We start from the raw sequence: 27,943 nt of genomic DNA, 5'->3' as shown, positions 1-27,943 counted from the left end.
TAGTGTAAACGTGTGTCAATGAGACCATCAAGAAGAGAAACTGGATTTTTAATTTAGAATTTAAAACTTGTACTGATTCAAACAGTCTGGCTACAGGAGAGAAGGAACAGCCGGTGTTCAGAGACGTAGGGCACAAAGGCAGAACAGAGTTTTTAGGCTTAAATTTAAAATCAAATTAATTCTGATTATAACAATGAGAAATTCTCAATTTTCACTTTGCAAAAGCACAGTACAGTTGTGAACATTCACTTGGCTGGGAGCAGTGTCAAGTTCTCTGTAAGTACATATATCCCCGGAGTAGCTGAGTCTCTCAGGAGTGTTAATTTATCCTCACAACAGCCCAGCAAGGTAGGGGAATATCATCATCCTCAATGTACAGACAGGGAACTGAGGCACTGAGAGATCATGTGACTTGCCCAAGGTCACACAGGAAGCCTGTGGCAGAGCTGGGAATTGAATCTGGGTCCCCTGAGGCCACAAGACCATTCTTAACCACAAGACCATCCTTTGTCTCCTAGCCCATTATGTAACTGATCAGGTTTAAGGGTATCTGTTAGTTTTGTCTCTTTATACTGGATTTTGCAATTTTGTGCCTTGTTTCTATCTTCATTGTATTCTTCATTGGAACTAAGCAAATCCTCTTCTGTTGTGGAGCACACTGGCCTGAGATGACCCTTAGTCTTTCATTTATCTCCATTTTCTCTTTCTCGCATACTTCAGATGTAGAGTGTGATGCTGTGTCACTACTGTACAATCCATTTAGATACTTCAGATGCAAAAAAAAAAAAAGTTTCTTAGTTTTGTCTGCAGTATTTAATAGCAATAATGTGGCTGCATGATTCTTTATTAATGTATTGACTATATGTCCTGGTCTGGCAGAGAAAGAAACACCGTCCCACTCTCCTGAGGTGTTCTTAGTATTAATGATTTCTGTTTCTCTTGGACTCACTTTCAAAGCAGGATATCCTCATGCACTGCCATTGCAGCTGATGTTGAGTGTCCTGCAAGTACCTACACAGATAGATCTCTTGAACAGCACTCCCAAAATGGAACCAAGCTCCAAAGCCTCACCAAAGAGGCAGCCCTGTCCATCAAGGACAATGCAGCAATGCACTAAGGAGGAGCTACTCCAGCAGTAGGCCCCCTTTCAACCTGATGCATAATATACCGATGGGGGCTGATAGGAACGGGGCTTTGCCAAAGTGGACCGTGCTTGGCACAGTCCTGGTGAGATATCAGAGAGAATGTGAGTGTGGCTTCCACCTATTGAATGTTTCTGTATTTCACGCTATCTAGAAAATGTGTCCATCACTTGACCAGTGAACAGAGTAACAGTGGATGAAGAACATGAAATAATTTCTCCCCAGCCATCTCGTCCCTTTTTGCAAGGTGCATTGGCACCTATAATATCTGCCACTAGCAAAGCTGAGGGAGCAAGCCCCAGTGTATGATCTATAGCTTGGGTCTTGTTTGGTAACACTGATACAATTAGGTATATGTTTTCAATTGTTCCCTGGGATTCACTGCACTTGAACACAATGTATAATAATAACTCTTGGCCTTCACAGTCAGAAAAGATCCTGTCTGCTTCTAACAGGATGAGACTTGTTAAAAAACAGAAGTCAGGACAAATCCATAGAGTTGAGTGGTACCGTGTCCTGGATCTTGAGAATTACACTATATTTGTGTACAAAAGCATTTGGCTACTAAGGGAAAGAACCCCTTGATTATTTAACAGAAACCCTTTCAAAGGACATGCCCATTCGCCATGTTTCTGCAGGTGGATTTGATTTAAATCATGATTTAAATCACTAGTCAGGGAAATCTTGATTTAATTATGGATTTCTACATAAAAGTGCATTCTTGTTGGTTGTTATAACTTTAATACATATTCTTCACAATTCAGAGATAGATGAGACCCAACTGGGTCTGTTTTACAGCCTGCTGGCATTATAGGTTTTCTCTTCTAGTGAGAGTCGTATGGTAGATCTCAAATCAATGAAGGCTACACTCAGAAAGACCTCAAGACTTCTGGAATATGTGGCTCAAACAGTTTCACTTTTGTTTCTACTGCCTGTCCCTCCCTTCTCACATTTATCTCCAGACTTCTTCTCCTTTCCAGATCTATTTTGCCCCCACCAATCTTCTATTCATTGAACTTTTTGAAACTTTACACTTTTAGAGAGAGGTAAGGGACTGAGTCTGCGTACACAAATTTGCAGAGGGACAATAGAGTTGAGGTCTGTTATTTCTCACCTCTATATATTTATTTATTTGTTTGTTTTAAAACATTTTTGCTGACAGGGCATTTTATCCCTGGAGACACAAATCCACAGTTTGAGAACTGCAAAACTAAGCATCTCTGATGGTATCATCCAGACTGAGCACTGAGTGCCATTGGGTAGATAGAAAGTTTAACCTAAATAATCTATACATAAGCCCCTGGAACCCCATAAAATTGGGTCCCTCATCCATGAACTATCGGAATTTATTTACAAAACTTTTCTTAAATATTACATGAATATATTGTCTCATACTCTAGAATTAGAATTTATAATCCCTATTCCATGATGAGATATCTTTGAGCTATAATGTATCTTAATTAAAACTATCTTTAGATGGGTTTTTTCCTCAAAAAGCATTTTATCAAAAAAATCCAATTTAAATTTTAAAAAATCCAATTTTTTTTTGAAAAAAATTTTTTTATCCACCCTGCTTCCTCACACAGCAACTGGAGTTTCTTAACCAAAATCGTAGTTCAGACAGTTTCTCCCAGCTCCCACTTTTGCTTATGGTTCTCAGTCCTTTCCACAGTAGACTTTTTCATGTTCTGGAGGGAGATTATCTTTTAGATAGCTCTTCCTCCAATCCTTTCGCAACCTCTTCTCTCTGGCAACTTTTATTTTGTTACATGCAAAAGGTAATAAGTATTGCTGTGTGCTTCCAGGAGCACCCAACAGTGCTCTAGGAGCTGCACAAACACAAGAAAAGAGACCGCCCCTGCTCCAAAGAGTTTACCATGCGTCGGACTTTTCGTAAATTAACGTTTAAATTCTGAAGCACAAGATGGCAGCCTCCAGAAAAAAGTACTCCTCATGGTATTCCCCCTCGTTCCTGTTCTTTTGACATTTCAGGCTAAAGAGCTCTCTTCAATCTTAATACTTGTATTTAAATGGAATTTTCTGGTGTTTCTAATACAATTATACGTGTGCGTATTTGTGTATTACAGGCAGGGCTGGTAGCGCTACCTATTATTAAGCTTGCCCCTGTTTTCAGTTGCTTATAACTTTGCCAAACGTTAACCATTTGGGCTGAAATTTGACTTGCCCGTTTCCTAGCTCAGGCTGACCTATTTGGAAAATTTCAAGCCAAAACAGTTCAGCCATTTCTGAAAATGATTCTACAGGAAAGTAATACATTGTTTTGCCTGTGTTTTAAAAAAAACAAACCAACTGGTGACTCTTTCTTTGACCAATGCTAGCACTCCCATATTTTGGAGCAGGGATGTAAAATTTGGGGAGGGAGTGACGTTTGGGTCAGGGACGTGCCTTTTGTCATCCCCATGAAAATCCACCCAAGTTTGGCCGAGTTATAAATTAACTGTCCATTCTGTGCACTCCCTGAGGCAGGGGTCCTGGCGGAAAAAAACAACGTGATCTTGTCATTAAAGACTGTGTACCATAAAGTATGCACATAAGGCGGCTGAATGAAGGTTGCACAGGCAACCTTGATTCTGCCATTTCCTAACTTTTGATTGCTTGACTTTGCGAACTTTAGTAATCTTTTAACGTGTATGTGTGCGTGCATCTGTTCATGGGTGCACTGCTGATGACTGTGCCCCATGGAAAAAATAAAATATCACCTCCTGCTCATTCCTATATCTGCCCTGAGGCCGCGGGAGGGCAAGTGGGGTTTCCCATCATTTCAATCCTGATTCACAGTGAAAGAATATTCTCCAAAAGGAATACTGAGCCCCTGGGGATACTGGCACCAGGTTCTGCGGTGGAAGAAAATCTGGAAACCTCCCCATGTTCTACATGCCATTTGCTGGCTGCTCTCAAATTTAAGACTACGTACTTGCACGTTCCTAGGTCTTGATACGGCAAAGCACTTCAGCGTGTGCTTGAATGCTGTGCTGATGGGGACCAAAGTATATATGTGAGTGATCCTGGCACAGAATTTGGAGTGAGAAACTCCTGAGTTCCAATCCGAGCTGTGATATTGAGTGCTTGTGTGGTGCTGAGTGAATCGCTGAGTGAAACTCCCCTCTTCTCCCCCCCCGCCCCCCAATACAAGAGGAATAATACTTATTGTAGGTATGGTAGCTCTCAGGTGTGTTGTAAGGCTAAATGGTTTAACGTGTGCAAAAGCAGTGTGACGATGAAGATCGTTGTATTCTTCTCTCTAACATGCAGCTGTATAAGTCTCGCTAACAGAACAAAACCAAGAGATGCCACCAAATTTTCCTGGAGCTAAAGTTCTGTGTGCATTTGGACCATTTGGGATCTGAAGAATTTTGTTCTTTACCCGACCTGCTTGGGTTATTACTGATACAGGGCATTTTCCGTTCCTCAGTTTGGACAGCACAGTTCCTTGGGTGTGCACTGTTTTTTAAAAAAAAAAAAAAAATCTAAAAGCTGAGAGATGAGTGGGATGTTTAATACAGCTTCTGAGCCATAGAAGTCTGTGGAACCATGACCCTTAATTCACCTTACAGTATCTCCCATGTTTAAAAATATACATTGTATTATCTGCATAATCACTAACCTGCAGCCAGTACTTGGCGTTATGTATGATATTTTTGTTAACATGAAGATTATTCATTGTGAAGAGTTACAGTTGGGATCATCTCTCACTGTAACATCTCCTTCCCTGACCTGCTCCTATTTCCAGTAGCTCAGTGGTTCTCAACCTTTCCAGATTACTGTACCCCTTTCAGGAGTCTGATTTGTCTTGTGTATCCCCAAGTTTAACCTCACTTAAAAACTACTTGCTTACAAAATCAGACATACAAATACAAAAGTGTCACAGCGCACTATTTCTGAAAAGTTGCTTTCTTTTTCATTTTTACCATATAATTATAAAAGAAACCAATTGGAATATAAATATTGTACTTATATTTCAGTGTGTAGTATGTAGAGCAGTATAAACAAGTCATTGTATGAAATTTTGGTGTGTACTGACTTTGCTTGTGCTTTTTATGTAGCCTGTTGTAAAACTAGGCAAATATCTAGGTAAGCTGATGTACCCCCTAGAAGACTTCTGTGTACCCCAAGGAGTAAATGTACCCTTGGCTGAGAACCACTGCACTAGCTGGTACCATCTATAAGGACATATTTTGCTTTGTCTACCTCATCTTCTACAGTATCTGAAGGGAGAGGCCTTTTAAGTCTGAGAAGACTAGTGTAGCCTTTGCCCTTTTGTTCACCTCATAAAAGGTAGCTTTGTTAGCCTAATTCATTGGTGCCTGGCTTCAGCGTAAACACTGGTTTTAAGGACCAGAAGGACTAATTGAATTGCGAAACATCATTTTTCTACAGCACAGTTTCAAGTGGTTTGCAGTTCATTGCACATAATCCCGGCTCTTTTTTTCACCCTGGATAAAATGCAGAAATAAAGAAGTAGGCTGGGGAGGAGTATTTGGTCTTTGAAATGGAAGTATCCTTCCCAGTTAGGACAAAAAGTTCCAAGGGGTTACAGTAACTTATTGTGGGTGCAGATGTACAGAACAATACGATGGAATGGGCTAGAGAGAAAGTTCTTGAAAATGAAACACCATAATTCATGAACAATAATAATACCCATCTTTCATCTATGTTTGTTTTCAAAAATTGCTGGATGTGGTTCTGATTGTTCTTTTAGTGTTATGTGATTTTTACATTACAGCTAAACATGGAAGAAATTGCCATTGGAACGGCTAATGATACAATGGAATCTGTTGTACACGTTAACATACCTTTGACTCTCTTTTGAGGGACCCATTCAACTCCCATTAAAGTTTGAGATGACTCCAGTTGACTTCAAAAGGAGCTGGATTGGGCCTCCAATATTTCATTAATTTTCTTTGTCAATTGCATCCAACTTATCAGAATCACTGTGTATATGCACACAAACACATGTAAACATTCCTAGACAGGAAAAGGCCTTTTGAGGGAGTGATGATCATCATAGTTAGACACGTAAAAGATCTATTAGAATAAATCACTAACGTCATCCCACTGCAATGGCAGGATAATGTCCTCAATAGAGGACTATCTAATATCAAACAGATACTGTACATGATCATCACCAACAGGGGAAGTGGTAAGGATCTGTATGGCTATGAATATCACTGTGATTTGAAAAGATAGGATAGTAGTCCTTAAAGTTTATCGTAATGTGCTCTATAAAGTAGGGATTGGCTATCGATAGACGTTAACAGTGGGATCACTCTCAACTCTGCCTTCTCCAAGAGTTGGCAATGGAAATTCCAATAGAGGGTTTCAGATTCAAATAACGATTAAAAACGCACATAAGAGAGAGGAATAAAACCATTTAAATACGGGCAGAAAGAAAGCACATCTAAGCTGCGTGCTTTGTTTTTCAGGTATCAAAGCAAGCCAAAGAGTTCCTGGAGTACGTGTACGAGGAGCCGCTAATTGACATCCAGCAGGAAAATCCCATGTTGTACAGACATGTCGAGCCACTGGCAACTGTAGTCCGTCTGAGAAAGCAGCTGAGATCTCTCCGAGCCTATTTGTTCAGCTGCAGAGCAGCAGTGGCAGAAGACCTGCGCAGGAGGTAAGCACCATAGACAACATGCAGCACAAGCTTCCTGTTGTCCTGCCTCTTCCTTGTCTGCACGTGTTCAGCCCTTGCTGCCTCCTCTTGGTTCCCATGATCCAATTCATAAGCCATTACCCATTGTGAAAGCCAGCTGCACTGTAGTTGTCACCAGAGGCTTTTTTATACAATGAGATTGTCTGCTGCCATAGGAAAGCCTGTTCCAGTGATTCATGCAGGCTGACTGCAGAACTTGGGTACCTAAAGTCATTCCTCCCACAGGATCATGCTGCTTCTCCTCAGTGGTGCGTCTGAAGCTGAAAATACACAATTATCTCAGGCCATCACTGCAATAATGGAAAGTGTGTGATTTGGGTAATGTCGGTTCCTCCTTTCCTGTTGATTTTTCCTCAAAATAAAATGGGCAGATTGCAATCCACAAGTTTATTTCTCAAAGGCACAATTCATTTTAAAACATGCAGCATCTTAGTCCACTCTAGCTGCTGCTGATCTTCTCCAAACAGCTCTGAAAGACAAACAGCCTCTTCAAATCCAGCAGCAGATCAACTGTAGAAAGGCCAACTTTGTTTTTACCCTGGATCTTCTGAAGAAAGAGGCTGGAGGCCTGTTTTGGATCTGTCTTTTTTTTTTTTTTTCCCTGTAAGGTGAATGAATCCAGACAAATGCAACTGGCTTGTTGGAACATGCATCTCTTATGTATCTGTATTTTTCAGGTCTGCTAGTAAAACAAATCTGTCAACTTCATTAGAAACGTGGCCGCTTTGAAATGTTCAACTGCCAAAGGGAGGGAAAGTAAATGGAGGGCCTGTCCCACTTCCTGTATTGTGGATACATGTTTTTGCGGATGCAGAGGGTTGGTGTAATTTGCCGTGGGGGTTTGCACTGGCTTCTTTATCCCAGGAATGGAAGCAAGGTGATGATAACCTATATGTCACTGCCTTGAATAATTACACAAAGTACAGCTAAGCAAAGGGGGGCAAAGTTCTAGAGAGCAACAGGTGAGTTCCTAGACTAAACCTATTGTGTGTAAATATTTGTGTGTATGTGTTGTGGAATTGAGCGGCAACACACAGACTCGCTTCTTCAACTTTTGGGGAGCCCATCTGCAGGATTTTTAAAATTAAACCTATTTTCTCTGGCTCTTGTGCACAGTATTATCACTCTGGCTGTCCTCAGGTACAGTTGTAATATCGGTCCTATTTTCTCTCCATCAGTTACAATAAAACTAAAAGGAGAGCAGCCTGACAGAGGCTGGAGAAAAGTGGCTGAAAAGAAATTACGGCTTTTGATTAATGCTGAATGCTCTGATTAAAACAGCAAGGAGGAAGTAGGAAAGACTGTAGAGTGTCGGTGAAGAGAGTGAAAGAAAACAGATCAAAGGAGAAGTGAACAAAGAAAACCAATGGGGCCAGAGGAAATGGGACGAAGGGGAAAGCAAGGAGGCTGGAGGAGGTACTTTGAGCTGGAGCTGATGGAAGGAGATGAGAGGAAAGGGTCCAAAGGGACTGAAGAGGCATTCAAGGGACTAGGACAAAGAGAGAATTTGAGAAAATAAGAATTGAGGGGAACTATCAAGAGGCCAAAAGGGGAAGACTGAAGAAATAGAGGCAGGTCAGGAGATGGGGTAGGAAAGACAGGTAATATAGAATTCATCAGGAAATGTAGAAAAGGTGCAAGGCTTTAGAAGAAAAGGGATGACAAAAAAAACCCATAAAACTCTTATACCAGTAAGTAATCAAAATGAGTAAAATGTAAGGTAAGGTGCAGCTCTGTGGGTAGACAGAAAGGAGAAGACGAAGGAGGACGGTAGGTAGGATATGTCTGCCATCTGTTGTATGGTGGTTTCCTGGCGATACACTGTCAAGCTGCAGCTGAAGGCACATTCCCTACAGCAGAAGGAAAAGCCCTGAGTAGCATACGGTGCTAATAAATGAGAGGGAGGGGAAAGGATGGGTTGGAGACACACTCCCTTTCCTTACTTACAGACCTCCAGACTCCCAATGATTAAAACAGAGAATTTTGATGAGTGTTTTATGACAGTTCTTGGGTGCCCTGTTTTCCGTACGCTCGCGATGACATAAGCCTGAGTTAAGCTTGGTCTTCTAGCGCTGCCTGAAATTCCCATTCCTCTCTCCCCGTGACCTATATATAATACACAGCTGAGAGAGGAGCACTATGGCTGGGGGCTGGGCTTGTGGCTAGATCTTTATGCACAGTCCTTGTCTCTTGCTCCTCGTTATAGGGAAGAGTGTCCAGTTTGGTAGGAATGACTGGAAAAAGGCTAATGTAGTGCCAATCTTTAAAAAAGGGAAGAAGGAGGATCCTGGGAACTACAGGCCAGTCAGCCTCACTTCAGTCCCCGGAAAAATCATGGAGCAGGTCCTCAAAGAATCAATCCTGAAGCACTTACATGAGAGGAAAGTGATCAGGAACAGTCAGCATGGATTCACCAAGGGAAGGTCATGCCTGACTAATCTAATCGCCTTCTATGATGAGATTACTGGTTCTGTGGATGAAGGGAAAGCAGTGGATGTATTGTATCTTGACTTTAGCAAAGCTTTTGACACGGTCTCCCACAGTATTCTTGTCAGCAAGTTAAGGAAGTATGGGCTGGATGAATGCACCATAAGGTGGGTAGAAAGTTGGCTAGATTGTCGGGCTCAACGGGTAGTGATCAATGGCTCCATGTCTAGTTGGCAGCCGGTGTCAAGTGGAGTGCCCCAGGGGTTGGTCCTGGGGCCGGTTTTGTTCAATATCTTCATAAATGATCTGGAGGATGGTGTGGATTGCACTCTCAGCAAATTTGCGGATGATACTAAACTGGGAGGAGTGGTAGATACGCTGGAGGGCAGGGATAGGATACAGAGGGACCTAGACAAATTGGAGGATTGGGCCAAAAGAAATCTGATGAGGTTCAATAAGGATAAGTGCAGGGTCCTGCACTTAGGACGGAAGAACCCAATGCACAGCTACAGACTAGGGACCGAATGGCTAGGCAGCAGTTCTGCGGAAAAGGACTTAGGGGTGACAGTGGACGAGAAGCTGGATATGAGTCAGCAGTGTGCCCTTGTTGCCAAGAAGGCCAATGGCATTTTGGGATGTATAAGTAGGGGCATAGCGAGCAGATCGAGGGACGTGATCGTTCCCCTCTATTCGACATTGGTGAGGCCTCCTCTGGAGTACTGTGTCCAGTTTTGGGCCCCACACTACAAGAAGGATGTGGATAAATTGGAGAGAGTCCAGCAAAGGGCAACAAAAATGATTAGGGGTCTGGAACACATGAGTTATGAGGAGAGGTTGAGGGAACTGGAATTGTTTAGTCTGCAGAAGAGAAGAATGAGGGGGGATTTGATAGCTGCTTTCAACTACCTGAGAGGTAGTTCCAGAGAGGATGGTTCTAGACTATTCTCAGTGGTGGAAGAGGACAGGACAAGGAGTAATGGTCTCAAGTTGCAGTGAGGGAAGTTCAGGTTGGATATTAGGAAAAACTTTTTCACTAGGAGGGTGGTGAAACACTGGAATGCGTTACCCAGGGTGGTGGTGGAATCTCCTTCCTTAGACGTTTTTAAGGTCAGGCTTGACAAAGCCCTGGCTGGGATGATTTAATTGGGTATGGGTCCTGCTTTTGAGCAGGGGGTTGGACTAGATGACCTCCTGAGGTCCCTTCCAACCCTGATATTCTATGATTCTATGAACTTGTGGGATGCTCCAAAAGCCAGAGAGCGACCATTTCAAAGACACAAAGGGCAGGTATGTGCCCAACTCCCATTGAAAGTCTATGGGAGTTGGATGCCTGACTCGCACTTGTGGAAGTCTCCAGCAGAGTGATTTTGGCACCAGGTTGGTCCCTGGTGGCCTACCCGAAGGGGCTGGACCTATCTGGAGAGGAAAACAAGGCTGAAGCAGCACCACCTTGCAGGAATTGTGTTCCAGGACCTTTATTCTGAATATGTCACATCCCAGTATGCAGACCCCACGGCTCAGCATAACAGCTGGACAGAGAAAATGAGATCTATTCACAAAGAAAACATTATTTAAATTACCCATCAGCTCATCACATGGGCAAGGTACAAGGAAAGGGGAGTTTAAACAACTGTGTGAGCCAGTGCTACTAAATTTAGTGCTGTTTCCTAGTCAGAATTTAAAGGGCTGGGGGAGAGAATCCAGAATCCAGTTATCTGTCCTGTTCCAAAGGCATTCTTTTCAGCTTGATCTTCACCTTAGTACATAGCTGGCTATTAATTACTGGCAAGTGAGCACAGCATCTTGAAGACCTGTCAGAACCATATAAACAGACGGAAACAAACTGTTAATATTGCTGTCTAGAGAGAACTAAAAACAGACTGATTAATTGTATTGGCACCTTGCTGCTTGTGGGACACTGATAGCCTTCCTTATTAGGGAAAGAGCAGATTGCTCTGGGGTGTTCTATCATTATCATCATCATTTTTTAAGTCTATCCCTTCCTCTTGAACCCAGATCTCAAACCCAAGATGGCAATTAATTTCAGAGTTCTCTGTGTCCTCCATGAAGACTACAGTGTTTACAGTGCTTATAAGTCACCGTTTCTGAAGAATTCCAGATGGCTATAAACCAGTTTAGCTCAGGACCTAGTTGACTTAAGTGTGGAAACGTTATTTATAATGCCTGGTATACATAGGTACTTTGGGAACTTTGTAAAAGTTGGCGTTCCGCAGAAAACTCAGGGCTGAGTCGCACTGTGAACTCTAAGGCAAGTGACTAAAAAAACAAAGAATAGCTAAAGATCTCGGAAGATGGTGGTTCAAGGTGCAGGGAACTGGCAGCCCTTATTGTCCTTAAGAATTCTAGTTCACTTGATGAACTCCGGCAACAATGGTGGCTGTTTGGGTGGTAGTTCGAAGTAGACTTTAAAGGCATACGGGAAGATAAAACAATAAAGGAAAACAAGTTTGGCTAGACCCATTAGGTCAGATCCTCAACTGGTGTAAATTGAGTCATACCAGCTGAGGATCTGACCCATTGTCTCTATTTCATAAGGGATATTGCTACGGCCCTCCATATAACAAAATCAAATTTGCCTTCCCTGTTTTTAACTGAGCAGGTTTATCTATTTGGGGTTGTATTCGATGCATGCGCACTGTCAGTTCCTGGGGGAGAAACAAACCGGACTTAAATCTAGTGCTTGTATAGAATTGATGCAAGCTGCAGTTGTATAGCTCTCCCAACAGTCTTCTGCTTGCAGTATTACCAGAGAACGCAAACATACAAAGTGGAAACAGTGTATCTGGTGCTGAGGGGAGAGGAGAGGAGCTCTTGTCCATTAAACAGGTGATGCAATGTATGTGAACATGTAAATTGAAGGAAGCATCCTTCTTTTTTTGTGTATTCCTCCTTTAAGTGTGGAGGAGTCTCCTTGTCTCTCGTAGATATAAGAAGGGCTTGTAATTTTAACCACTATGGTCTCTTTTCCTACTATTCTGGCTTAATGGAAGGCTTCTTGGTGAAGGAATTATCACAGAGTTTGTTTTTGTTTTCACAGTTTCTGGCTCTGCAACAGGTCCACCTATCCCTTAGCATTTACCTCAGCGATTTCCATCTGTAAACACATGCTCCTTCTGTGTGGAGGTAGAAGACTAAGCAGAATTCTGCATCTAATCACTTGTCCCCTCTACAGGACTGCAGTTTTCTATTAATTTCATGACAGAGTTTTATATTAGTTTAACCTGACACTGGTTGCTTTACGTAGAGCACATTACAGAGAGATGGAATTAAAGCTCGCTGTTGCAATCAGGTTTCCATTTCCAGTGCCACAAATATGTACCCCTAGCTAATACTGTCAGCTCTTAGCAGAACAAGAACCCAAACCCACTGAAGTTGAAAGAAGAATTCTGTCATTTCGTATGATGAGGCCTTAGAAATAAATATCTCTTTTTGCCTCAGAACTAGACTATTTTCAAAATATTTGCATTAAGCATTTCAAGTTGTTACTGAGAACCTTGCACAAATATTTCAGAGGATAACAGAATCCTTTCATTCACATAGCATCTTTGAGTCCAGACATGATGTCTAATGCAATCTGTCACCCTCTGTCAAATAGATTAGTAATATTAGGCGTCTAAAATGATTTAGCCTTGTTTCTTCTGTTTAAGATAGATTGCTTTAGAAATACCCCACTTAGATTCCAAATTGTGTTTTCATTAGCTGGGAGCACTATTTGAAATACTAGCTCTGCCCACATTCACCCTAATTTGATCACTTCAGAGTCTGCTTGCGGCAAACTCCAAGTACTCCAAATGGCACCTGAAAGAACAGAGGATACCTCATTGCTTGTCATTTCATTTTAAGGTGGCTGGAAGATCTAAGCAGATAAAAGGTGGAGCTATTTAATTCCAAGTACAAACTGTCTGTCCCGAACTATTTCTCCTCATTCTTTTCTAAAAATCAATAATGCTTTGTTCCTTCTTTTGATTTATAGTAGTTCTTAAGTTTCATACTGTTCTCATGATCTTACTTACCTTGGAGAGAAGAGTTTGGGAACTTCTGCTCTTAAGTAAAAAATGTTATGTCCTCAAGCAGGATTTCCGGTAAACACCAAAAATATAATTTTCATTTGTCCAGTCTTACCTGTGTGTTGATGGGGAACCTGGCTACTAATTTCAAAACAAGTATGAAGTGCATGTCTTCTTTTCCTCCCAGAGCATCTTTGTAGTCATGAGGAAGACAGCGTCGCTATTTGTTCCTGTCCATGGCTTGTTCCTCCATTAAGCCCAACCTGGCCATATCCCTGGGTATGATGTCCCGCCATCTAGTCAGTGGTCAGCCTCTAAGTCAGACTTCGTTGTGTTTGCATTATTTTCTTTGGCCTCCTGTCACCTGTTTCTCTTCAGCAGTGTCCCCACCATCTTAATCTTTTCAACGTAGCCAGTCCTGTGCCTTGATTTCACATCTTATTTTCTTTCTAACTTCATTTGTCTTTAAATCATTCCATTTTATACCTTCCATCTTTCGCGTAACGCTCTTTTACTACTTCTGCTTTCCCAGCAGTTTTGGCTTGTTTACACTTTTTCCTGTAAAGTTCTTGTTTCCTTGCTTGTCCAATTTTTCCTTGTTTGCTAACGCCGTCCAGTAACTTCCTCTCCTGTGTTTTGTATTGCTTCCTCAAATATTTCCCATCTAATAAGTGGTGAGATTTATTCATCATTCAGGCTACGATTTAGTCATGGGTATTTTTAGTGTAAGTCATGGACAGGTCACAGGCAATAAAAAAAATTTCATGGCCCGTGACCTGTCCATAACTTATACCATAAATACCCATGACTAAATCTTAGAGGAGGAGCTTTGCTGGGGAGGGGCTAGGGGATGCTGTTGCAGGGAGAGGCCTGGGGCCAGCAGCACTAGCTGCCGAGCAGCGGCTGCTCCAGCCACCCGCAGCTCCGCCCCCCCTGCCGCAGCTCCAGCCAGCCCGGGACCACTGCTGGGGGCCGCCCAGCAGTGACTGCTCTGGCCACCCCTGGTACCGCTGCTCATGCGGTCCCCGGGGCCGGACGCATTGGCCGCTGCTCGGACAGTCCCTGGGGCCAGCTGCCCAGGGCCACCCAAGCAGCCGTTGGTGCAACTGGCCCCTGAGCCGCGGCTGGCTGCACGGGCTATGGGGCCGCTCTAGCAGCAGCTGGTGCGGTTCCTGGGGATTGCCTGAGCAGGTCCTGGGGTCAGCTACGCTGGCTGCTGCAGAAGTCACGGAATTCGTGGAAAGTCATGGAATCCATGACTTCTGGGACCTCCAGGACAGACACGGGAGGCCTATTCATCATCACAAAATAATGACCTGAAACATCCTCCAAGCATCACCTTGTATGCCTCCCTCACAGAGCTATTAACTTATCAGGATCAAATTTGGCTCCTGTTGTACCCATCTTTTAGTTAATCTTCACCTTTCCCATTAGTAGTTCAGGATCACTGCCACACTTGGCGCTTCTATAGATGCCAATGTCCAACAGTGACTCTCTATGCCTTTCACTGATGGTAATTGATCAGTCTAGTGTTTGATTTGATCATCTGGTGAGTCCTCTGTAACCTTCTGCATGTCTTTGTGAGGAACTGAGTCCTGCCAATAATCAGATTGTGCATCGCACCGCAAGTTCGTAACCTTTTCCTATTATCGTTTGTTGTCCCAAAGCCGGGTGGTCCAGCATTATTCATTTACTTACCCTGTCTGCTACCAACCTTTCCATTTGTATCTCCCATTATCAGAATACTGTCACAATCAGGAATCTCATCTACAATGCTATCTGCTGATATAGTCCATTCCTCTCTTCCTCTTCTGCTGCTTCTGTTGGGACATAATGCAGATCACAGTTATGTATGGTTTATTGTAGGCATTAGTAAATGTTGCTATGACAATCTGCTCAGACACTGGTTTCCAGCTGTTCATTGAGGTAACTGTTCTCTTGTCCACTATTACAGCAATCCCATCCCTATGCTTCATTTGCCCACTTGTCTGTCTGGAGTAAAGGAAATTCTAGTTTCTGACAGTCTCTAGCCAGTGTGTCTCCTGTATGGTAGCAAAGGAAACTTGTAATTTCCTGAACTCCTCAGCTACTAGCTCAGTCTGGGCTAGAGCAAATAGATTTCTAACACTCCAGCTTGCAGTGGGTGTAATAATGGTTAGCCATTATCTGAAATCAATGACAGTTTCCATTTGCTAAGCCTGATGGGCCTGGTCAAAATCCATATAAATCAGTTTGGTTTGCCTTACTGTTTCTAAAACAAGTGAGTTTCAGATGTAATGGATTGCTAGGCCAATCCACATCATACACCAACATATTTTGAAATACATCTAACCATCCTTACCTATGAAATATATCCAGGGATTGGTGGTTTCTAAAAGATAATTAGACAAAATACTTGTAGGCAGTATGTGTGAAGTTGCTTACATGCACCAGTATGGACATCCTCTAGAACTCAACAACCATGAGTCAGTCCCCTCTAAATCATGAGAGTGGCTTAAAAATCATGAGATTTAAATAATAAATTTGGGACTTTATTTTCCTTTTGTTTTTTAAGTCTTCAAGGTTCACATAGACCAGCTTTTCTCACAAACTTTCACTTAAGTTGAGCTTCTCCCTTAATAACACGACTGTGGGAGCTGGGGCTTTCAGAAGAATACCACATAGCTAGAGACTCACAGTAGAATCACAAGAGTTGGCAATAGGGAAAAACACCACACTTTCCTTAATCTGTACCTTAATTTTATTGACAAATTGCACTCCAGATGAACTGTGACATAAAATCTAACAAAAAGACCCCGTGCATCTGCTTGGAAGCCTAATGCAGTTCTTTACCCTGCATGCATATTTGGGATGAGTGGAAATTAACTTGAATTCTCCTGTAATTGTTCAAGTTAAATAAGACTACTGAAAAATTTGACACAGTGTGATTGAGAATAGAATAAGATCTACCTTGCGTCATGTTAAAAAAATTTTTCCTCTGCCCACTATTATTCTCACATTTTAAGGGTTTTCAAACATCTATTAGGAAAAATAGGACCTAGGAATCACACTTTTTCCTCTTAATCCTCCTCCCTGCTTCCGCTCCCCCTCCTCATCACAGAGATCTGGAAATGGTTTAAGTCCCATAAGGTCAAAAAATTCTAAACTTGGTCAAATAAGACACTTGTGGCTGGCATATGAAATAGTGATGCCAATCTATTTTTTCTGCCTTCTTCGTGGGCTTCTTTGGTACAAAAGGGCTTGATTGTGCCCATCTGCCACCTAACTTGATTTCTTTTGATTGCAGTGTGAAATGAAGAGTTTGCTCTGCTTATCACATTTGTACTTCAGTTAGAATGTCAGGTTGGGGCAGATTAATTTGCTGTAGCTTTAGCAGAGCTGTCAGGGTATTTAAACCAGTGGAGAAAAATTACTGGAGCTGATGATAAACAGACTTTAAATGCAGAGCGATTACTTACTGCTAACAAAGCACCCTGGCTACAAACACAGCAACTTTGCCTAAATGCAAAAAGCAAAAACTTATCAGTGATTCTATTTCCAGAAGGACATTACAAGATAAGCTTTTGTTTGTGCAGATACTTACCTGATAAGATCACACCAAGGGCAGGGATGAAATGTCTTGCATGACTGGTGCTCTGCAGATTACATGGTGTCGTAAAAAAAAAAAAATCACCAATTGGGAAACTTAGAAGACTGCATAGAATGCTAACTTATTCCCTTCAGTTGGAGCTAACCGTCTCCTAAGGTTTGCTTTCCTTGCACTGACTGCTTTTGTTTCGAGCACGTTATGGTAAAACACTGTGGAGTCTTTTAAACCAACAGGACTTCTGATTTCATTGTTCTCGGGAAGTGGCAAATCTAAAAGACTTGTTAGCATTGAACTTATGTTGTATGCCGCAAACTTAACCGTGACTTACGATCCAGTTACAACACAGCAGTCCTCTGGTGCAGATAAAAACACAGTTCCATCTTGCAGTGTAGATGAGACTGAGCTGTCTCTCCAAATTATCTAAAAGAATAGGACAAGTTTTTTGGGTGCTGCTGCACTCAGATACTACTTGCCTTTCAGGTATCCCAGGGTCAGATCCCGAGGAAGCAGGAGATCAGGTCTTTGCTGTGGTGAGCCCCAGGACATGCTGATGTGGAATTTGCCACCTGTCTCCCCATCTCTATTCTGGTCTCCCCACTTTTGAAAGCTGAGTGAAAAGGACACAGTCAATTAGAATTTTTTTTAATTGACTACTTCTTTTTAATTCCTGTAGAGCATCCTTTAAAGTGGGATGACCTGAATATTTTGATATTCCTTTCACCATCATTTTATAAGAGTTTTTAACCACTCCCATTTTTGATGTTTATAAAGAATCTTTATGTCCAGGGAGAAAATAAGAGCTCTGAACTTGCAAAGATCCAAGCCCATGCTTCAGTCTTTGCAGGACTGAGATGTAAGTGACCCTACACAGGAGCAATGAAACAGACTATATCCAAAACACTGTTACATACACAAAGCAACATCTGTCACTAACTTTTTATTAATGCAAAGTTGCAATAAAATGTGAACATGCTATGATGTACATTACTTATTGTTCAGGATCAGGTAAATATTCAAAGAACCTAGTTAAAGATTCTGGCTTGCTGGCTGCCAGAAGCCCTTCTCTTCTGAGTACTCTAAAAAGGGTGACCCTACTGGGTCAGACCAAAGGTCCATCTAGCCCAGTATCCTGTCTTCCGACAGTGGCCAATGCCAGGTGCCCCACAGGGAATGAACAGAACAGGTAATCATCAAGTGATCCATCCCCCGTCACTCATTCCCAGCTTCTGGCAAACAGAGACTAGGGACAGCATCTCTGCCATTATGTGTTGTCTCTATAGAAGGTGCTCAGTTTTGAGGGAGAAGTGTGATTTTTTTTCAAGTTGATGGTGGTGGACTTCTTAAGATTGCTTCTTTTAGTTCAAAAATGTTAGTTTATGAATATGATCCATGTTGACCCTATATTTTATTCTTCCCCATTCACTCTTCCCCCATCCTTCTATTTGTATTAAAACCTCATCAGTTTGTTTTCAGTGCTTGCGTTTTAATAAGGAAGGTGGTGTTTTTGCCTTGATTTAATTGTGGAGCCCCTTAGCACCTGAGCCAGGAGGGAATGACACATCATACAAGACAGTTTAAAAAACTAAAGCATTTTGGAAAGTTGTTTCACAATCAGAATTTAAACAATTTGCCGAATGTACGTAGTGCAGCCCCACTGTTGGATCTCCCTTGTGTTGTCGTATGCTGCACCAGGTGCTTGAAACCACTCCCAATTCAGCTCCAACACGGTCACAGCACATTTGTTTAAAACTGCCCAGTGCGCAGACTGTGCCGCCCACTTTTAAACCCTTTTGTAGGCTGCAGCCTCCCAGGTGGAGTGCCCTCAACCCTTCTTGGCTTCGGTGGGATTTGAGGGTGTCCCACGCTCCACACAGGACATTCTCGACCCCTCGAAGGCTCGGGTTCTACCATTTTCTAATGCGGTCTGCGGTGCTGCTGCGGATGCAGGCATTAGCTGCCCAGCTGTTCATCTCCATCCCGATTCAACAAGAATACATTTCTATCATTAATAGAGAGATTGGACAAATATGAAACCAGACCATCTTTGCTTTTCCATGGCCCAGTTTCTATGGTAATGGAAATAAATGCTCCTCTCACTTGAGCACCTCTTCACATGCTCATGGCATTATGTTGTTGTGTGTGTGTCTTAGTCTTACCTAAGAGCTGGAAGGCATGCCAGCTTCTTTCTCTTAAGATGGAATTGGGAGGAAGGGGTGGTATTTCGCTTTCTCTCCAGCGCTGGCCACTGGCACATAACAGTAAGCACATTAATTTTGGAGTGTAAATTGCAAACTAATCCATGACCCAAAAAAGGGAGATGGGAACAGGAAAGGAATGTCTGTCACCTTGGCCTCGATTGGCTGAGGTCACCTTAAATAATGACATCCTAGTAAGTGGAGTCAGTCCTCACTTTGGTTTTTATTACATGTCTGTTATCACATGTGAGAGAGTGTTTATAGGACATAAAATGTTGCCCATACTTCAGGGATCTTATGACTACTCATTGATATCAGTCATTGACAACTACTGTCTAACGGGGGTTCAGACTTGACTTTCAATAACCTGAAAAATACAACCTTTCAGTAGCTAATTCTTTTTCTTAGCAGAAGCAGTGCTGTAAAGACTTCAACACACAATACAGTTCCTGCCAATGTTATTACTGTGTTGACTGACTGCCTGCATGATCAGAAGAATACGGTCGGGTGTGTTAATAAAATAAATTCTAGTTAGACTGAAATGTTGTTAGCTGGTTCAAAATGCTGACTTCTTAGTGATCAGTTTTATAATCTCCTACGGACAAGTCCAAAGCGCAGTGTTATCTTTGGATTTAGTTTTTGGAAAACGTTTTTGTGGCTGGCCCTTAACCTGTAGCTGAGGGACATATAGGGATTACTTAGCTCACAACTGAAATGTGTTTATCTCTGGTAAGCTGAACACACCTGTCTGTGCAACAGTTTAGGACAGGAAGTGAAGAATACCCTATCCATATGAAACTGCAGATAAGAATTAGGTAGATAGGATATAATTCCTTCAGCTGAAATATAGCTAGGACATATCCCTATTTGAGAAGAGTGCTGTGGAATCTTTAATAGCCACAAATGGTCAAAACCGTGGTTTTACAACTTGTCCAAAATATTGAGGCTAAACATTTCAAAGCCGCCCAGGGAATTTAGATACCACAATTTCCATTAATTTTAATCCAAGCCTCTCCTAAACATCTTGGAAAATCTCAGCCTAAAATAACTGTTTATGAGAACCAATAGAGCAAAATTAAATGAGGAGGTTTTATTATTTTTTGGATTCGCTGATGTTTTGATTTCCAATCTTTTGGCTTGATTTGTCCAGAAATTGCAGTTGGTACAAGATATTGTCAAGCAACTGCTGTTTTGTCCAGATCTATATTTGTCTCTGTTTCTAAAACCTCTTCAGTGGCTTCCAGTGTAATTTCTAATGGATTTTATGTTGTTATTAAAGTTCTTATCAGCCCCTGAATACTTTTCACCTGTGTTTTCTTTGGGTTTATAATTGCTGTTTTGGTTCATTTCATTCCATCGGCACACCCCAATCTGTCGTAGAACCTTGCATTGTACTTTTATTAACGAACCCCACCAAGAATTCTTTCTTCTTCTTCATCATCATTAGAACTTTGCCCTCCAGCTGCAGGTCCATGGATGTATTTTTGGTTTTGTATTTGCTTTGCAATTCGTGCTGAAAGCAACAGACTTTTGCAAAATAGTTGCGTTCATTGCAGGATTGACTCAGTATATCCCTTGCGCAGGACACCTTTGCATTGCCTTCATGCTGATCGCAGACCAATCTGATGTGCCATTTGTTTCCCTTTGCAGTCTATCTTGGTATGTATTTTTAATTAGATGCATTTCAGTTCTCTCCCTGCTTTTTACCATTTCCATGTGAGAAGCACAGCTTTCACTAGCCCTGCAAATATTCGCAGATCTTTGCAAAGTCGAGTCTGTTTCTTACAATAAGTAATTCAGTCACTAATTCGTCCATTTATTGTCTGCTCAGACTCACAAGACTTCATGACACAGATCTGTAACAGAAGGGTCCATGGTCTTACCTGACATCTTGTTTCTTGTAAGAAAAATTTGCCTTTCCTAAATAACATTCTTGAGTAGTTCACAGGGTTCTTAACATTTTTGAATGACTTTGTCTAGCAGCTTGTTTTTCCTTCGTGTTCCCACTAAATCACTGGAGCTCTCTAGTGCTCCTGGACCTCCCATGTGGAATGGAGGGTTTCACCCTTTCTGATTTCCCACAATACCTCCTGCTTGAAAAGTGTGGCAGTCATCTCCACCAGTTCTCTGTGCCCCATTGCCTGCCAGACTCCAAGATTTAGGCAGCTCAATCGATCCGTTCTTGCCAAAGTTGTTTTCTTCTAATGCTACGTATTAATGGTGTGATCCACAGGAGTACAAGAGCTTGGTCTTTATTTCCCATCCCCAGTCACCCACCATGGGGCAGGAGTATGAAGGGTTATTTCCCTATCAAATGATCTTGATCTTTATCCACTGACCGCACTGGCCACTGTTTGCAACTCCTTGATCCTACTCAGATGATATCAGTCTTCACTCTTCCCTGAACACCGGAGGGGAAACCCTGCATGAAACCCATGAAAGTCTGTTGTAAAAAGTAGAGATGGACTTGAACGAAAACTCCGTATTTGCACACCCCTATCCATTGACGAAGTGTGAATTTGGATCCCAGTTTCACCCGGCGCACTCCAGGGCTTCCACTGCTGCACGGCAATGTCCATACAGGACGTGACTGTACTGCAAGTTGGTGCGCTGCAGATTCACATCCTGGCGTGCCGGGCAGTGGCTTGTTGTGTAGACAAGCCCCATGCCGGCTGTAATGTAACTAAATTGCAAAATGGGGAAACAAAAAGTAGACATAACGACACAGGTGAATGGATGAACTGTTTAATAATACCTGCTGTTACATAGCACTTTTCATCCATAGATCTCAAAGCACATTGTAAAGGTCAGTATGGTGATCCATATTTTATCGCTGGGGAAACTGAGGCTTGAAAGGTGAAGTGACTTGCCCAAGGTTGCTGAGCAGGCCAGTGGCAGAGTCAAGAATAGAACCCAGGTTTCCTGAGTCCCAGTCCAGGTTGATAGCCGCTAGGCAACATTGTCTCCCTGGCTGCTTACTGACAGGTGACCTGCCCATATCTGGCCTGGTAATCCAGTGGTAGTGCTGTGCCCTGTGTCAGAGAGAGAGACCCACCTTATAGGTTGCCTGTTCCTTGTCTCTGACTTCTCGGAGAAGGCCAAGTAAGAGACCGTGACCAGAAATCATACCAAGTCCCTAGGAAGGTAGGGCACAGCCATACCACTAGTTCAGAGCTCAGGTATGATTCATAAAAATGTAGCTTCACAAATTTACTGCTTGGGATTTTCTGTTTTAATTTTTAGCATGGGACATTTGAAGTGTGTATTTGGTCTGGTTTGAAAATAAGGCCTTGTCTACATTAGAAAGTTTTACCACTCTACCCAGTATAATTTCAATAGTACAACTCCTGCTAGGTTGGATGCAATTATATTGGTTATGCTGGTGTTAGCTACTCCCGTAAGGGAAGAATAATTACTATAACCAGCATAAATCACCTTTATACCAGTATAACTATATCCACACTGAGGCTTTTACTGGTTAAAAAAAAAAATCACACCCCTAACTGACATAGTTATACGAGTACAACTTTTTAGTGCAGACCAGTTCTTTATTACCAAAGCCTCAGAAACATTGAATGATTTTTTTTTTATTAGTCAACTCTTTGTTTGAAAGGCTTTTTCTTTCCACAGTATGAGGTTTCTACTTCTGTAACTATCATTGCACGTGCTTCTCTGACAGCTGTAGAAAAACTCAAGGGACTCCCACTGTATTAATTCTTTCCCTGGGAGAAGGTAAGGATGACAAATAAAAGAATCTTGTCCAAGCAGCTGATGCTTGGGAGGGTAACATAACTCCAACCCCTAACTACCACTGTATCGAACATCAGTACTGTGTAGAGTCCTTGGAAGAGAATGTACAATTTCCCAATGATGGCTGAAGAATTTGGAGGTCTTCCTGGTTTGGGAATTTTCCAGAGAAGAGTCTGTCTCTCAGAAGCTTTATGTCCACTCATATCTATTTCCCTCTTTTCAGAATCTTCCCCAGAGAATACCTCCTTCAGCAGATCCACCTGTATTCCCTTGCAGACCTACAGCAGGTAAGTTTCTTGCGCTGTTTGTACCTTTCTTCTGTTTGCCCAGTAATTTCCCATCCTTTGCGAATGACAAGAATGACACGCTTTCCCCAGCTATTAATTGTGGTGGAGTTAGCTACACATCCCAATCTCTCGGAGGTTTGTCGTTTGGCATACAAATCTTGGCAAACTGGGTTTTTGGCATCAGCGCCAAAACAAAGGTTTATGCCACGTGTGTGCATGCTGGAACCAGGAACAAGTCTCTGCAATCCTTATACAAGGAAAACTCCCTCTTCCTGAGTCAAGACAACAGGGTTTGGACCACACAAATAAGGGCTGGTCTACATTGGAAACTTACATCAGCACAGCTACATCTCTCTGGGGTGTGAAAAATCCACACTCCTGAGAGACATATCTACGCTGACCTAACCCCCGGCTTAGGCAGCGCGAGGAATTCTTGCATAAATTCATTACCTCCCCTGGGGGAGGTGGATTAACTACAGTGACAGGAAGCTCCTCCCGTGGCTGTAGTGAGTTTCCACACTGAAGGGCTAAAAAAACACAGCTACCAGTGCCACTGTAGCAGTTTAAGTGTAGACATGGCCTAAGTTAGTCCCGATGGCGCAAGTGGATGCGTAACCAAAAGGAAGTATGTATGCATCGTTGGAGAGATGGAGTGGAAACCTAGGTAGAGTAGCTGTGGGGCAAATGTTGGCCTGGCCTACACTGGGAAATTGAGGTGTGTTAACACAGTCGCAGAAGTATTAATGAGTGTGGTGTTAAACTCTCTGGGTAGCTCCAGACAAAGCCTGGTTAGCTTGTCCCGATCATCCCTCAAGAGTCTCTGTCTGTACTCATTGCTGAGTAGTGTTAATTGAAGCTGAATGGGGATCCTGAGCGCCAACTTGGATTGGGCCAAAAGAAATCTGATGAGGTTCAACAAGGACAAGTGCAGAGTCCTGCACTTAGGATGGAAGAATCCCATGCACTGCTACAGGCTGGGGACCGACTGGCTAGGCAGCAGTTCTGCAGAAAAGGACCTGGGGATTACAGTGGATGAGAAGCTGGATAGGAGTCAGCAATGTGCCCTTGTTGCCAAGAAGGCCAACGGCTTTAGTAGGAGCTGCATTAGTAGGAGCATTGCCAGCAGATCGATGGAAGTGATTATTCCCCTCTATTCGACACTGGTGAGGCAACATCTGGAGTATTGCGTCCAGTTTTGGTCCCCCCACTACAGAAGGGATGTGGACAAATTGGAGAGAGTCCAGCGGAGGGCAACAAAAATGATCAGGGGGCTGGGGCACATGAATTACGAGGAGAGGCTGAGGGAACTGGGATTGTTTAGTCTGCGGAAGAGAAGAATGAGGGGGGATTTGATAGCTGCTTTCAACTACCCGAAAGGAGGTTCCAAAGAGGATGGATCTAGACTGTTCTCAGTGGTAGCTGATGACAGAACAAGGAGTAATGGTCTCAGGCTGCAGTGAGGGAGGTCTAGGTTGGATATTAGGAAACACTATTTCACTGGGTGGGTGGTGAAGCACTGGAATGGGTTACCTAGGGAGGTGGTGGAATCTCCATCCTTAGAGGTTTTTGAGGCCCAGCTTGACAAAGCCCTGGCTGGGATGATTTAGTTGGGTTGGTCCTGCCTTGAGCAGGGGGTTGGACCAGATGATCTCCTGAGGTCTCTTCCAGCCCTAATCTTCTATGATTCTTCTATGATTCTAACTCATACCTGCTTAAAGTACAGCTCCGCCTTGTCTCCACAGTTTTGGATGTGTTAGGCTTGGTCTACACTTAAAATGTAGGTTGACATAGCTATGTTGCTCACATTCCTGAGCAACGTAGCTATGCCAGCCTAACCCCAGCCATAGACAGAAGAATGCTTCCATCCACCTAGCTACCATTGCTCGGGGAGGTGGAGTTCCTACAGCGAAGGAAAAATCCCTTCCGTCGCTGTAGACAGCATCCACACTATGTGGCTATGCAGACATAACTAAGATACAGTAGTTAAGGCCTTGTTAGCATATGCCACCAAACACCTTCTAAGAGAACACTTTTTCCTTAGCCCCACCAGCTACTGGCTTATTCGCATCCTGAGGCAGGAAGACGCTGCTTTATGGCCTATCCCTTATGAATTTTGTATCCTGTCTAACGCACCTTTATGCAGGGTCACTGCATCCGCACTAGGTGTCGTGCTGGTATAACCGCAGCAGCACAGAATCACACCCTAACTGATACAGTTATGCCAGTATAAACGCTATCTATAGAGAACAGATTCGGCATTTTTTGAAAATTCTACTGCTTTCAAAATCTGGATTCGGGGTGGATTTTGAGCACCACTTAAAACACCAGGGGTGTTTTGAATTGGGAGTTTTCATATGAGCCGATTTCTCATTTTCACTTTGCATTTCTTGCCTTTTCTACTTCAGAGTGGTCACCATAATGTTTAGATTGGATTTTGGTATTTCACTCCATTGTGTTCACTTTGCCCTAAAAGGAAAGGGGAGATTGCTTTAAAATGTAGGAATAACCCCTCGGGGAGTTTAACCCTTTAGTGTGACTAGTAATGTTTACATAGATTTGAGGCAGGAATTGTCTCTTTGTTCTGTGTTTGTATAGCACCCAGCACAATGGGGAGCTGGTCAGTGCCTGGGGCTCCTGGGTGTGATACAAAAAATGTGTTACCTTCTGGGATACAACAAATGAATAATAATGAGGCAATTAACCAGACACGTGACTTAAAATCAGGCTATCTTGGGTTACTGTAGCCTTCGATAATCAACCAGATGTGTCCCAATAATACACTTCTTTGCTTCAGTCTGTGCTAAACAAGCTAAACGGATAGTCTGCTATGCAGCACCCATATTTCAGCATGGGACAGATGGAATGACAAGAATTAGCTCGGCAATAGGAATTGAGGGGAGTTGGGAATCCCAGTTTTGTGTTGCAGCAAATACACAGCGACCCAAAGCTGAGGCAACAAGTAGTTTGTGGGCTGGTGCAGTTGTGGGATGGGACTAATTCCACATTTTTAAAAAAGCCAGTCATCTGAGGAATAAAACTGCTTTCGTGGCTTTTCAGGATTTGCTGCTGTCTCTGCTTTCATAATCAAACCATGAAATCACAAGCTGCTTAAATCAGAAGTGTCAGTCTCCCTGGTGGGCCAGTCTATTCGCCCCCAGTGCCTTGTAAGCTGCTTAATCAGTTCCTAACATTGGCAGTAGAGATTTAGAAGCAATCAGCATTTTAGCAAAGTCCCTGTGGGAGTGGGGATGGGCAGGAGTCACAATGCAGCCATTTATTTAGCAGTTCCTTCCAACATATTTCTTTGTGTTTATTTGTATTTGCAATCTTCCTACCCCCCTTCCCCTGACTCCCCAAATTTATCATGGTTAGAAGCAGTGTAATTCAATTACTGTTTCTGCTGGGGCGGGTTAAATTGGATTTAGCTTTTAATCTAGCTGTATCCTTGTTGTCGGCCTGGGGAGTCTTTTCCTCATTTCAGAGTCTCTACATTTGAAATCAGGTTGCCTATTTCTGTCAAAGTGAAACCAAGATGAGGAGGAGAGAGAGAGAATGGAACTAACAGAGGAGCATTAGTGCTCTTAAAGACACTGTTTAGCCCCCATATCGTACTTTGCCATTGTTGCTGGTTGTTGGCTGCCAGTGTGTGTTTTTTTAAATGCCTGAGTATTTCCCCTATTTTTGATTCCTCCCCTGCTCATTTCCTTATATCCTGGGATTGCTTTAACACTCTGCCCTGCTGTCATGTAGAATGTATGTGTTGGGGGAATTAACCAAAAGGTTTATTAAAGGTTAATAGAAAGATAGGGCATGGTGAGTGAATTAGAAAAGCAGGGAGTGGTAATCTGCAGAAATGGTGCCCTCTCCCCCGAAGTCACTCCAAGCCATAATCTGATGTATTTGCCCTGCAAAGGGCTCTTTAAAATGCCCAGAAAACAAGAAACCTCTCTCTGCTGGACAGCTGTGTTTTTATAAATGTGCTATCTGGGGGGCTGTTATTTGCACGCTGAATTTGAGGGTGCAAGAAGAGAGCTGAATGAAAATTCATTTTTGCCTGAGGTGAAGATGGTGATGCACAATATAACTGAGAGGGAAATCTAATTTAAGACTCATGCCTGGTGCAGTGGGGGGTCCTGGTGTCTGACTTATGCTTCTAGGTGCTACCACAGTACAAATAACAAACAGGCATCTTGATAGTAAGATTCCAGCATTGCCACTCTGTCTGTGTGGCTCCGTGTGAAGCGAAGGGAGCAGCTGCAACATGGTTGAGAGCTCTTTTTGTTCAGAATATCACCGGGTTCAATCACCACTGGGATATGTGGTCTCTACCGTCCATTTTTAAGTTCTCAGCCATTTTGACGTAACCATTGTACCCCCATGCTGTGTACAGCTGCAGTAAGGCGTGTCTCTATGCTCTGCCAAGAGTCCTGGAGCATTGTGATATCAGAGTTGACTCAACATATCCCCACCCTTACTGTACAGTTAATTTGTATGGAATGGTTTCATTGGTTGTATGAGGGAGACCACACAGAGAGTGTGAATTACTTGGCCCATCTGCCGTTCTGTGTGTCCATCCGCCACCCACACAAATCAACACAGATCTCCCAGCACAATCCCCCGCCCGACACAAATCCGCACAACCACCCACCCACACAAATCAACACAATCACCCACACAACACCACATGATAACCCTGAACACACACAGTTCCTCACCACCTCACATGCGCCTCATTCACCACCTGCAAAGATCAACACCAATGTCCCAGCACAACCCCCAAAACACAGATCAATGCAGCCAGCATACACAGTAACCCCAAACACCACTCTGAAGCCCAGAATGTCTGTT

At 42.8% G+C, this 27,943-nt stretch overlaps 1 protein-coding gene across 7 annotated transcripts in view; it reads left to right on the top strand.

Annotated features, from left to right (window-relative positions):
* Positions 1-27,943, top strand: part of PLEKHM3 (pleckstrin homology domain containing M3) — a 133,688-nt gene that overhangs the window by 54,558 nt on the left and 51,187 nt on the right. For all 7 annotated transcript variants that reach the window (XR_012154375.1, XM_073306631.1, XM_073306629.1 and 4 more), the window contains exons 5-6: positions 6,587-6,780; positions 23,032-23,095. Coding sequence is in view for 6 of the 7 variants with exons in the window: in XM_073306631.1 (XP_073162732.1) it covers positions 6,587-6,780; positions 23,032-23,095 (258 nt within the window). In the remaining variant the exon portion in view is untranslated. The remainder of the gene's footprint in view (positions 1-6,586; positions 6,781-23,031; positions 23,096-27,943) is intronic.

This window comes from Lepidochelys kempii, chromosome 11, assembly GCF_965140265.1.
Source record: "Lepidochelys kempii isolate rLepKem1 chromosome 11, rLepKem1.hap2, whole genome shotgun sequence".
Classification (NCBI taxonomy): Eukaryota; Metazoa; Chordata; order Testudines; family Cheloniidae; genus Lepidochelys; species Lepidochelys kempii.
This window is presented reverse-complemented; position numbering and strand designations above follow the sequence as displayed.